Raw genomic sequence first — 14,113 nt, 5'->3', positions numbered from 1 at the left:
CAAAAACTTAAAAAATCTTTTTTGAAAAAACCTAAATAGCTAGAGTTTAGATATTAAGCATGAAACATCTTCTAGTGAGTGTCTACAAAGTTTGTTCAGATAAAAGCCTGAGGGACAAAATTGGCCCTGCCCTGGGGGTCATTGATTTTCCTTATATGTGTATAGCAAAAACTTAAAAATCTTCTTTGAAAAAACCCAAATAGCTAGAGTTTAGATATTAAGCATGAAACATGTTCTAGTAAGTGTCTACAAAGTTTGTTCAAATAAAAGCCCTGGGGTCAAAAATGGCCCCGCCCCGGGGTGTCATTGTTTTTTAACTATATGTGTAAAGTAAAAACTTAAAAATCTTCTTTTCAAAAAACCCAATGAGCTGCAGCTTAGATGTTTAGCATGAAACATCTTCTTATGGGTGTCTACCAAGTTTGTTCAAATAAAAGCCCTTGGGGTTAAAAATGGCCCTGCCGGGGGTGGGGGGGGGGGGGCAGATCATTCTTTTTTCATTATATGTGTGTAGTAAAAACTTAACATCATGAAACATCTTCTTATGGGTGTCTTCCAAGTTTGTTCAAATAAAAGCCCTGGGGTTTAAACTGGCCCCGCTGCGGGGGCCTATATACAGGTGAGCGACCTCAGGGCCATCATGGCCCTCTTGTTGTATTTTTATTCTGAAATCCCTTAATCATCAAATAGAGTGTTCCAAAGTCAAAGCAGGGCAAATCCATTACACAAATTGAGCAGTTTAAGGTTTAACACCTTATCCATATTATATAGTAGATTTGAGATGGGTTTTTTTACATGAAAAATGTATTCAGCTCAACTTCTGTTATAAAATATAATGCTAACAAGAGTGATGAAAAATGTGCCTGCCCCTGCATGGGGTCATGGGTTTGAGTCTTATTTGAACAATGTTCATGTTTCCCAGTATAACACTGAAAGCCAAATATCTGGTTTGTTCTGAAAATCAGATTTGAATCTAATTCACAAATGAGGAAGTTACAAGATACTGTTTCATAATCGTTATAAATGTTTCAACTAGAAACTAGTACTTTCCTCTGACACTTGGCATTGAATAATAAATCAATTTGTTTTACTTGATTGACATATTATATATATATATATACATGTATATATTTGTGCAACTTATTAACCTTCAGTCTGCAGATGGCTATAGTAATCTTACAATGTGAATTTCAGTCGGTACATAATAATTTTGAAATTTTCCCTTACAATGATGAATTGTTTTATCCACACTGCAAGATGGACAGGTCCATTTAAGATATTAAGTGTGGCAATGGTTGAAGATAACTTACCATCTTTGCATGTTTTACACGTAGATTCTTATGATTTATTCACATTACGATCAGATAATGTATAGAAAGCTTTTCAACATTGTAATGGAATAAAAAAAAATGAAAGGAAATTCTTCTGTAAAACCTGCAGCTATGGTTATTGATTTATTACTTTACAGTTGTTTTTACCATTATAAACTATAAACATTATGCCTTTCCTTACATTATTAATTGTTTGTATAAAATGGCATGTAAAACAGAGATTTTGCCAATTTCATGGCTTTAAACTTCATGGGAGAAAAACATGTTTTCATTGCCTTTAAAATGTGTAACATTAATCTAGTCACATAAATGTTGTAAAGCTAACCTATTGCAAGTTTTTATAGAATTTAAAAGTCTTAAAGGTACTCCACTGAGGTATATGAATTTGAATTTCTTCCATAGATCAGCTGGGGTTCTTAAAACAGCAAGATATTCAATAGATAATAAAGAAGTATAAATCAGAAATAGATCGAAAATCATATCTTTGTGCTATTCTTTGCCCATTTTTTGTCTTTTTTTTTTACAAAATTGAATAATTCATTCCAGAAAAACAGAATATGCAAATGATCTGAAATTTATCACACAAATGTCATGTTATTGGTCTGGACCTACATCAAGTTGAACAATAATGTCTAAAAAAAAAATCCAGTCCCGTCATGTAAAAAAAAACCTCGGTGGATTCCCTTTAAACTAAGAACAAATTGACAGAGAAATTGTAAATTGAATACAATTGTATAGATTATATCATTTTATATGTAATGAAATCCATGAATTAACATTAGGTTTACAAAATTGGCCAATTGTTTGTGTTGCATTGGCAAAAAACAAGAGAGAAAAGAACCATGTAGATATTGTTTATTTTAAATAAATGATTACAAAAAATTTTATCTTTTGTTTTCTGTTTATTTAAGAAATTTATCACCATATGGAGCCATACAAATCAGTTTTTTCAATGAACTGTTTTTAGGATTGATGATGACTGCAGTTCTGTAGCTGTTGTTGCTGATGATGATTATGGTGATGATGATGATGATGATGTAGTAATGTTTACAATAAACATGATGTGATGATAATGTTGATGAAACCTTGGCAACGAATAAAGCATAAATATATAAATAAATAAACTGATTCTTTGTAAATAAATTAGAATGAAATACATATTATGCTACTAAAGAATGAATGTTTATGCATTGGATATAAAATACAAAGTAGCTCAAACATCATTTACTCGAACAATAAATAACCTACATTTGTAACAAACATGAAAAAACCGCGTGCACGTCAGGGGAGCTAACTTTTGTCACGATTAATACACATTGGTCTCTTGACCATGTAAGCCAGTTTTCCGTTCAGGAGGTCATTTGTATTTATCCTGTGCTTTCTTGCGTAATTTCTCAAATATTAGTCTCGTAATTTATATATTTATAATTCCACAAACCTATGCTAAACGCCACCCCACCTCTAATTTAATTTCTGGTGGTCATTGAACATTGATCTGTTCTCAAAATACAAAATTTCTCCATTTATTATGCAGATTTACAAATCTCAAGACAAGAGTCCGTAATTTGTTTTCACATACAAGATCTACTTGAACGTAGACTTTCTGTGATATAATTGCCCATTCTTTTGCTAAGTTTAAAAGCGTCTCTGATTTTTTTTCGACATGGTTTTCATGGTAATTGTTCATTCAGCAAACGCGCATGTGTTAAAACATAACTTTTTACTTAATCAAATATTTGTTTCTGACATTTGTCCATTTTCTGTTTACAACCCTGAAATCATTTTGAAACTGGCTTGATTTGAGTATTCCTCAAACCAAGACATCCCAATTGTATCAACTTATCAGAAATAGATATTTTAAATTTGATTATCACATATTAATTTGAAGATGTAATATTAGACCACAAAGATATAAATTGTACTTGTATTTATTACACGCCTTTCTTTTGTGTTCCGATTATGTTTATATCCATTGATCCGTAGAATTTTCTTGGACCAAGTCTGCTGTGGACAGTTTTTGGTCGGTTTATATACTGTAATAACGGAGGTGGTGGGCGCGAGTGACTGTACTCTTGTGATAAAGGGTGTGTCCTAAAGCTTTGAACTTTAAAACCATTTGTTAGCCAGTTGCTATATTTCTGAGTGTACTTTGGGTAATGCTGGGTTAAAGTCTGTGTGTAACCGTTGGTGACTGATAACGGTGAGCCATTTGACATAAGTGAACCCTGAGGAGCTGTCCTAGGCTTTGTCCGGTTTGTTAGTCTGTAGTTGATTCTAAAAGAGAAATTATGAGAAATATAGAAACATATATTGATTACAAAGTAGTCTAGTGAAGCGTATTGATACCTGGGAAAGAAATTTTACATATTTTTTACCTAACGTAGCCTGCTTAAAATCTAGCATAGATTTACAAAGAGACTTAATATAGGTACAAATTTATCAAAATGTATAGGCTTTAAAAGGAATTGTCAGACTTGTTAAATAACATATTTAGATCCGATTTGAAAAAGTTCTTAATTAAGAATAACAACTTCATAATTTTACGTGATGTCGATCCAGTTGCATTTGATGTGAGTATTGCTTTCTCATATCTGTAAAATATTATCTTCATAATACCTTTCTTTTAAATCTTTTTCATCAACTTTTGAATTATTTGTTATAACGAGCTCGAGCTTATTCTTGTAATCATCATGCCAATATTCTCTGCTTCTATCACTTAGGGGCGTAGATTTTGAACGACGCAGGCGCGATTGTAACTTCCGGCGTTGATGCGCAGATACAAGCACGCGTTGTCTATGGAGATCTTCGTGGTACTCATTGTTGTGAGTGTTGAAACAGTATGAAGTTGTTGGTGACGATTTGATTGCTTCTTCTGGGGTAAACTGACTGATCAATGGGGTTGGCGAGTGGAACTTTTCGCTGTAATAATCTGCACTTGACCTTGAGCCACGTGGTGTGCACGTGCTCACCACACTCAATATTGCTTCTTCTGAGAATAAAAATTATACGAATAAAGGTGCATTAAGATAGTCTTTATAGCTTAAGTTAGTCTAAATATTTCAATAAAAGTGACATGCAATTTCGGAAGGAGAAATGAAATTGTTGTCAGAAAGAATGTCAGTTATACTTATTTTGGATACTTACACAAGCACTAAGCCATATTCTTCCTATTCTTCCTTTACAACTGTAAATTAAATAAAATGTTGAAAGCTTAAATACTTAAAAGTTAAAAACATGTGATTAAGTGCATAATATTATAGCAGATGTTTTTTAAACAATTGCATATTAGTTCGCGTTACTATGTAATACAAAATACAACCTTGATTACTGGTACCATTCCTTGCTGCTTGCTCACTGAGGTCCTGCACAGCAGGCCGGTACAATTCCCGCACTGACTTGGGTCGACCAGGTGTCAATGTCCTCGGAGATCCGCCCCAGCGGTCCCTTGTACTTTCAACATGCATTTAACACTGCAAGAAAGAAAAAAATTCATATATATTAAAGGCTCATTTCGATTATATACCATTCATCCTAGAATATTTGATGTTTGTTAGTTTTGGGATGATTTTCAATGCTATCTATAAATATACTGGTGTCTTAAAGATACAGTAATGTACACATGCTGTGTAGTTCTATACATTACATGAATTATATACTTATAATGCTAAATTTACAGCATGTATCGCATGCACAAATTGGCGCGATAAAGAGAAGATATGACGATGTTGACGTCATGGCATTACGTTACGGTAAAATATACAATTTGAGCCACGTCACGACAAAACCAACATAATGGGTTTGCGACCAGCATGGATCCAGACCAGCCTGCGCATCCGCGCAGTCTGATCAGGATCCATGCTGTTCGCTATCAGTTTCTCTACTTGTTATAGAGTTTGTAAGCGAACAGCATGGATCCTGATCAGACTGCGCGGATGCGCAGGCTGGTCTGGATCCATGCTGGTCGCAAACCCATTATGTTGGTTTTGTCATGGCGCGGCTCATTTACATTTTAGGTGGTATTTAAAAAAATGTTGTACAAGAGTATCTTGATCGAGGTCTTGTATTTGGCTCTAGAACACATCATACTCTGCTTCGTAATAGTCATATACCAGTCGGAACATCTCGGCTGTTATTAACAATAACGTCTTAATCCGAAGCTTTGTCGTATACCAGATCAAGAAACTTTTTCATTATCCCTTTTTATTTATCCAAAAGAAGAAGAAGGAAAAAAATAGCAAAATTGTTACATATTCAACATATTCTATCACTTATTTTCATATTCACTACAAAAATTTTACCTTTTAAGCATATGACATGTTCTCTATATAATCTTAATTGTGCGTGAAATAAGTGGTCAAGACAATCCAGTTTGGCTTTAAAACTTTTTAATGCAATTATAGTGGCATACGCCAGCTGTTTAAAATAACCTTATTAGGACTTAATCCGTTTTACCCACAGTATATAGAACATATCCATACATTTGTAAAACTTAGTAAATATTTGTTTTATGCAAACCTTTGAAGCGTTATTTGTTGGGTCGGTTACGCAAATATTTCTTTTTTACAATATTTAAACAGTTGCTTTATTGGTGATAATGTGAATTGCAACTATGCTGCCACCACGCTGGTCCGATTTGAGACTTCTGACCTCGTTGAATGTAAAGTGAGGTTATAAATCCCAGGTATTTGATTTGTGCATAACTGGCATAGAATGTACACTGACCAATGAATATTCTGAGGCTCGAGGTAGAACTCAGAATAAAGTGTTTTTTTTTATTTAATAGACTCGACTTCGCTCAAAGCATGCAAAGTGATCAAATTGAACCTTTTTTTAAAGACTTTCAGCGACACGGCTCCAGCTTAATGCCAGTTTTCAAAACTTGTAAGTGTGGTTCTTATAATTATGTACAAATAAACTTAATAAAAATATCTCCGGGAATTATTTTTTATGTGTCGAGGTCACATCGTTATGATTATTTGGCTTGATATAACGCAGGAAAACACAATTACATATGATTTGTTATTATCAGACACAAAGTATGCGCGCGCGATGAGCATCTTGTTTTATAGTTACATGTAAAAGTAATCTCGACCCAAAGTGCATCAAATTATTATTTTCTGTACAAATTGTCTCTAAAGTAAAGGATAAAGCATACTCTTATGTAACTTTCATTCACTTAATTTACAAATCCGTGATTTCGAAATAAATGGATGGTATAGATGCAATTATAATTCTTATCCGAATTATTCTTTATATCTTTCCATTCATTTTGAAATGCATTTTATATTTTGCTTTGGTCCTTTTCTCACCCAACTTACTGAATGTTTTTTAATGTCAAAGCTGTATGCCTCAAAATGAGCCAAAATATTTTTTAAAAAATCAAACTTCGGAAAAATGAAAAGATTTTGAGAAAAGTAAAAAGACTCAAAATTCTAGTAATGATGTACATATTACGTGCGATTGATGATTTTGCAGTATTCATCACCGATATTTCTACATTGTGACTAAAGCAGTTAGGGTATTTTGTATATTCTGACCTTCTTTTTGTAAATTAAATGGATTGTATGTGCCGCTTTCAGTGTGTAAAATACTTTATGTTATCATTTCAAAATATTTTACTTTTAAATACATTTTAACATTTTCATGAAAATTTGCATGAATGTGGAGGCATGATTTCAATGTATCCAATAAAAAAATGAAAATAAATATAATAGATATTATTCTATTCTAGATATAAAATATAAAAAGGGGAACTGTAACAGAAGTCCCTTTTACTTTCAAACGATTAAACAATCAATCAAATTTATGTATAGAATTCTTAAAAACATTTTCTGAAATAAATCAAAATTGTTTTCTTTTGAATAGATTTTTGTTGACATAGGCTGAATATAGCCGGACTGTTAATACTCTTAGAACGAAATTTCAGTAAAATTGAAAATTCAATATCGGTGCATCCGGAGAAGATTTGAGCCGCGTCACGACAAAACCAACATAATGCGTTTGCGACCAGCATGGATCCAGACCAGCCTGCGCATCCGCGCAGTCTGATCAGGATCCATGCTGTTCGCTATCAGTTTCTCTACTTGTTATAGGGTCTGTAAGCGAACAGCATGGATCCTGATCAGACTGCGCGGATGCGCAGGCTGGTCTGGATCCATGCTGGTCGCAAACCCATTATGTTGGTTTTGTCATGACACGGCTAATTTAATGCTGCGTAGTTTCTTTTCGCACTTGAAAACACTGCAAAACGCTTTATTCATTATTCAGGATGAATTCTACATAATTCTAAGAGACTACCGGAACAATCGAAACGTTGAGTTGTCTAAATAAAGAGGAAACTCTGCATTTAAATTAAGCTTGTGAATACAATGTTTTAAAATGCATTGTCAAACATTATATGAAATCGTTATTTAAAATTGAAACAAATAAACTTAACGACTGTAACCATTGGATATAGTTCGACACTGTGTGGTTTTAAATAATGAATCATTACGCTCATATTTCATACATGTATCTAAAGAAAAGAACATTTTAAAGCAGTATCTGTGAAATTAATTATTCAAAAAAGAGGCCGTTCTAGTTCACCGTGAAAAGAAACAAGTGTTTGATAGCGGATTAAAAACTAGACTCCCCTTTGAAGCGCTGAAAATGTAATTTTGTTCTTGCTTGCCTATGTTACTTTTCTTCAATATTTTACCAACTTTTGGTGCATATCGTTTCAATACACTATGAATGGAACTTCTAACAAATCTTTATCAATCCATTAAATTCCATATATTTTTACAGAACTTGTAAACGAGGATTCCATTGTTGTTTCTCAGAAATTCATTTAAAGCTACATATTTCATACGAGTATCATTTTCTCCTTGTGTGTCCAAAATATAATGATTACGAAAAACTATTCTAACCCTCATTTGTTTATTACACTTATACGACGTTAGACTCTGTAAAAAACTACTATTAACATAAAAAATGTTTTATGTTACTTCTCATTTGCTTTCAATTACAGTTTTGAAAAAGAAATCACGTCAGGAAATGCTAAAATGTAAGAGATATTATTACAAAATACGTATAATTCTTTGTTAACCATGTATACTTGCCCTTTATATGTTTGTAGTATATGTGATTTGATATTGCTATGAATATTATAACATTTAATGCTTAATAAATATCATGTTATGTAAACTTATGTTTCATACTATTATGGTATTTGAATAGTCTTGGCGTTAAAATATAAATGAGCCGCGTCACGACAAAACCAACATAATGGGTTTGCGACCAGCATGGATCCAGACCAGCCTGCGCATCCGCGCAGTCTGATCAGGATCCATGCTGTTCGCTATCAGTTTCTGTACTTGTAATAGGGTTTGTAAGCGAACAGCATGGATCCTGATTAGACTGCGCGGATGCGCAGGCTGGTCTGGATCCATGCTGGTCGCAAACCCATTATGTTGGTTTTGTCGTGACGCGGCTCAAATGTTCCATCCCTCATATCAATCCTATCGTAAAATCTGCAAATTTCAATCAAACTCATTTAGTTTTTTTAAAGTACTGCTAACCATAACATTATAAAGTTATGTATATAAATTCTACATTATAACTAACCTGTTGATAAGTTATTCCATATTTTAAGATACCAAGTCACCATTTCTTTTGTATGGTTTTGATTTACAGACAAAATCTGTTTTAATTTATAATTTCAACATGAGCAGAACAAAAGTGTCAGTTTATTGGCTTTAAGTACATGTTAAAAGTTATATATAAGATCAGAATAAATTTCTGTTAGAATGTTAAGGATTAGTAAGACCGAGACTTGTTTGTTTAACTTTAATTTTGAAGTGAACGGATTCGTGATCAATTTATAATTTATACGTTCAACTTTGAATAAAGCGATTAATATTTCTAATCCAGAAACAAGCACACCATGGCGCCTAAAAGTTATTTTATTTAGGCTTGAAAACAACGCAATTAAAGCAATCCTGTCCATAGCGAAAAAAATGTGACTTTGACAGATTATCACAAAATATAGTTTACACACCAGTGTTTAAGGTAATCTTATGGAACCGCTAGTGTAGCTGTGAAATCAATCTCTCTGATTAAGATTTTATTGTAACATAAAGAGAATGGTAGTTGAAATAAAATGATTAAAACACGTTCCGAGCAACAACACAAACAGAACAGAACTTAATTAGTTTATTATTATTATATGGAGAATGTTTCCGTACTATTTTACAATTAAACATTCTTTTGCTAAAGAAGATTGTACTTTCTGTTCAAAAGATGTTACTCAAGGTTTTCAAACATTTGCAAAACAAGCAAACAAAAACCGTAAATGTTAAGATGACCATATGTTCAACGGAATTTGTGCTTTAAAATTTAAGCAAGTCAAAATATTCAGTTCATTCGTATCGCTTAAAATATTCCGTAGTTTTTCTTTTAGTAAGACATGCTAATTGTTTTGTGAAACTGTAACAAAAAATGACACTTAAAGGGGTCCGTACTTTTACACAAAAGAGAAAAAGAAAAAAGGCAAAAAAACAACCTTAATTACAAGGTGACATTTGTACAGAAAGTGGCACTTTCATGAAATTAAATACGGAGTTTAAGATATACGATATGTGTGTGTCGTTAATTATTATGACGACGTATAGATTATATCTATCTATTGTCAACACTACAATAAAATAACCCTTTCATTAAAAAGTCTTTCACTTAAGCTTTTAAAATTTTTACAATCGCTTGTTTATGTTTAAATTACTTAATGTGTTTGAAGTCGTTAATGAGATGTATAAAGAAGATTTACGTTCGCACCGTGGTGTGAATATAAAGTGGTTAGATTTGGTAGGAAAACCTTGACTTTCAACAATTATATACTATACTTCTATTGAAAATAACACGATAAAATAGTATTGGACATTTAATTTAATGATTTGTAAAACTGTGATATATAGAAGATTTTTTTTCTCCATTTTGACAATTTTGTATTTAATCATGAAATTACTAAGGTTAATTACAAACCTTGTCGTCATTTGTCAATAATAAAATACTGAAAGAAGTGAAATAGGAAAAAAAATAAAAACATAAATGTTTAAATCACTTAAATCATTCTGCCAAACTGACCTTAAACCTATGAAGACATTAATCAGGTGGTTTCCTTGTTATCATTTTTTGATTCCACACAAAATTACTATACTAAATGTCGCTTCTGTGTAAGCAAAGAATATCTATATATTATAGCGCTGTCTTTCACCTCTGCATCTCTGTTCACATATTCTTATATCAAAGTTTTGCCCAAGATGGTGGCGATGAGCACACCTTTTGATTGAAGACTGTCAGTAACAGTCAGGAATACGAGACGAACACTCAGGTACCGGGCACGAAATCTTATGTTGCGAATAAGTGTTTGATGTGCCAAACTCTTTTCAAGAGATATTGACAAATTGCTATGATATACACTTGATATATGTAAGGCTGGTTGCGCCTCTTGTCATCGTTGTGACGTTGTGACTCTAGACAAATAACTTTAACTTTAGTAAAAACTATCATGTCTTATAAATTACAAATGTTGCCGAGTTCTAGTCTTATGTTAAAAACTAACGGGTCAGTCTCAACTGGGTTATAAAGCATACTGACACTTTTTTATTTGCGATAATTGCATCGAATTGTCACAAAAAAGATAATTTAACACATATAGAATAGAAATAAAAGCTTTGACTGGTTCAAGACTGACGCCTTGGACATATATTTAACATTTTTTGGATTAAAATTAGCAATTTGTATTATTCCTCCTCAGTTACACTTTGTTTCTGGCGGCCACAGAAGCCGAAACGTTTTCATAATGTAGCATTGTTTATTGATGATAATAATTTATATTAATTCATGGTAGTCTTTTCGATGTAAGTGCATAATGTCATGCTGTTTTTACTCTTCAATGTAAGTTTGTATCATTTTCTGAAAAGTTTACATTTTAGTTTGGTACGGCCATTATATGAGCCTTTTAAATTGATTATATAATCAAAGGCAGACAGTGTATGGCGTTAACAGAATATCACTTACGTACTCTATTTATTTTTGCTTTAAAATTGATATAAAATCGAACGCTCTTTTAAAATGCTCGAACATTTAAAAGATAATAAATACACACTGGACTTTTTTATCTAAAGGATAAAAGTAAAATAATGAAAAGCTGTCTCCAATAAAAATGTCAATTATATTGCTCTAGATTTCTTATAAACGTACGTTTGATGAATAAATAATTTACACAAAATCTATGATTTTCTTAAGGATTTATAGTCCGTCCCACTTTCTTTATTGGACATATTACATGCTCGTTCTTGGAGACAAATAAAATAATGCCCATATTCGGAAGCCACTTGGTTTCACCAGTCAGAATCCTGCATGGTTTCAGACTTTGACACACCATGTTTCCACCTCAACTGCTTGAATACAACAGTGGAGGTCACCTTACTTTGTGAATAAAATCTGAGTTCCTGACATAGAGCCATGCACAAAAACGTCACCAAAACTGAGTGTTTATATATTTTTTAATTTAGTCTCTTTAACGGTTTGATAGGGTATACTATACATTATGATTATTTTTCAATAATGCTATTTCATGAACACACTAAAAGACTGTTGTTATTATTGTTGTTGTTGCTGCTGCTGCTGCTGTATTTCAATGTTTTCTTTGAATGCCTTGTTTTTTTTTGTTGTTTAGAATTCAGAACACATGCGAGATTGGGAAAAGAAATTGTTTTTTTTTGTCGCTGTTGTGTAAAGTCCCTTCCCCTGCCACTTAATTAAAGCTAGCTAGCGTTGTTTACAGTATCTATACACAAACACGCGTTTTTTCTTTTATTTTCTTCCATGGAAAACATAATTTAAAGCATACTTGCATGTGGCACAGCTGAATGATGTTAATTGTTTCGTGTATATCATACTTATATATAGTTAATTAAATTTAAAACGAATACGCCTACAAATTATATAAGACCATTCGTCAATATTTGACAGGTGAATTGTTTTTCCTGAAAATTTGCTATTCTTATCTCATTATATGGATATTTTCAATATTGGCTATTTATTTGAAAATGAAGTTTTTATGCTCGAAATAGATAATGTGTCATAAGATCTGATAAGGAAAATATCGTTCATAGCAACAAGCAACACTAATACAACAATAACAACAACAACAACAGCATTATGTGTTGTGTGACGAATGTGAAAATTTGCAATTTAAGACAATTCAAAGGAGGGACAATATCAAATTAAATATCCACAACCATTGGCTCGTAGTTATACATGTATATCTGAGATTAAATGTATATAACCGGTGTAACGTAACGTTAATTGTTCTCCGTTAAAAATAAAATCCGTTGCTTAGCATATCACCATGATTTTTTGAGCCGCGTCACGACAAAACCAACATAATGGGTTTGCGACCAGCATGGATCCAGACCAGCCTGCGCATCCGCGCAGTCTGATCAGGATCCATGCTGTTCGCTATCAGTTTCTCTACTTGCTATAGGGTTTGTAAGCAAACAGCATGGATCCTGATCAGACTGTGCGGATGCGCAGGCTGGTCTGGATCCATGATGGTCGCAAACCCATTATATTGGTTTTGTCGTGACGCGGCTCATTTATAATCATTATTATATAATAACACACAGCTTATGACACACAGATCAAATTCTGCCTAAACATCCCGTTTTTCGTCTTTTTCTAGTAAAATTCATATCAACATTTTAATAAAGTATTTACAAACATGCTCTTACCTTTGTAGTAGATATCTCAAAACTCTTCTTCAAAATCTTAATAGCACTTCATTTAAGTGTTAAAACATAGATATAAAATAGTTATATATAAATGTAATCAAAATCCATGTCGTATAGTGAGTTGTTTTTTTACGAAACTAGCGTTGTCATTTGTTGTACTTGTCTGACGTTGTAAAAGACTGTTTGTTTAACTATCCACATAAATTAATGGCTATTACATTGTTCTGTTCAGTTTATGTAGAATATAATTTCTCCCTGGGACAATAAATGCAACAATAGAATTGCCTTTTAAAAGATCTGTTCAATTAAAGAGAATTTCCATATTCAATTCAAACAATATAAAATCCACATTGTTATACGTCCATTCCGCTAGCGCGATTTTTTCCCTTTAAAGATCCACTTTTAATTTCATTGATAAGGAAAATCAATAATTGATCAAAAATTAGCGTATAAATAAATGGAAATATTTATACATGGAATTATACATAAATCTCCCAATCTTAAGAAACCCTTAAAATTAGTGCTTAAATTCCATGTCAGATATTTACTTATCTGAACGTATTTACACCATTGATTATCAAAGAGTTTAAACATTATGTCTGTAGTGAGGAGATCAGTTTGGGTTTAAAGTGATATCAAAATGAAATTCGATCGGTAGATAGCAGATCGAATGTTATTTTGTGCGTTTTGTATTTGTTATTTTAAAACATTATGACATATTGTAGAACATTTAGTGTACACACAAACTAATCGCTTCCCATCACATGCATGACAGTAGATCAAAGATAAATGTATATTATGTATATATACGATTGTTGAACCGATAAATCTAAATAGATACATGTAAGATAAAGTTACGATTATATATCGCAATATGTCCGACATGTTCACCTTATTAAACAGCATCAATTCTGTAATTTAAAATGATAAAAAATTCGACTCAATGAAAATAGCAAGTTTCAATATATATATCATTGGTCACTTGTAACCCCGAATCAAAGTTAATTA

General features: G+C 32.4%; 1 protein-coding gene across 2 annotated transcripts; it reads right to left on the bottom strand.

Moving 5' to 3' along the window:
- Window positions 1-2,069: 2,069 nt before the first annotated feature.
- On the bottom strand, window positions 2,070-13,713 carry LOC132734254 (uncharacterized). Of its 2 annotated transcripts, none has more exons than XM_060720957.1 (4): window positions 13,106-13,713; window positions 4,651-4,801; window positions 3,948-4,320; window positions 2,070-3,605 (listed from the first exon to the last, which is right to left on the bottom strand). In XM_060720957.1, exons 2-4 carry the CDS (start codon window positions 4,793-4,795, stop codon window positions 3,263-3,265), a joined length of 861 nt encoding a protein of 286 aa, XP_060576940.1. In that variant the 5' UTR covers window positions 4,796-4,801; window positions 13,106-13,713; the 3' UTR covers window positions 2,070-3,262. The 2 variants fall into 2 exon arrangements, with proteins under 2 accessions (XP_060576940.1, XP_060576941.1); XM_060720958.1 differs by lacking the exon at window positions 13,106-13,713 and adding an exon at window positions 8,937-9,048.
- Between the last annotated feature and the right edge of the window lie 400 nt (window positions 13,714-14,113).

This window comes from Ruditapes philippinarum, unplaced genomic scaffold (genome assembly GCF_026571515.1).
Source record: "Ruditapes philippinarum isolate M1 unplaced genomic scaffold, ASM2657151v2 ctg723_1_1_1_1, whole genome shotgun sequence".
Lineage (NCBI taxonomy): Eukaryota > Metazoa > Mollusca > Bivalvia > Venerida > Veneridae > Ruditapes > Ruditapes philippinarum.
Note: the sequence above shows the minus strand (reverse complement) of the source record. Positions and strands in the feature narration are given on the sequence as shown.

Coding starts and splice junctions, on each gene's coding strand:
- LOC132734254 (XM_060720957.1), bottom strand. CDS start 4,795: ATGCATGTTGAAAGTACAAGGGACCGCTGGGGCGGATCTCCGAGGACA. Junction 4,321..4,650: donor GAATGGTACCAGTAATCAAG/GTTGTATTTTGT, acceptor TTTTATTCTCAG/AAGAAGCAATATTGAGTGTG. Junction 3,606..3,947: donor GAAAAAGATTTAAAAGAAAG/GTATTATGAAGA, acceptor TTTCTCTTTTAG/AATCAACTACAGACTAACAA.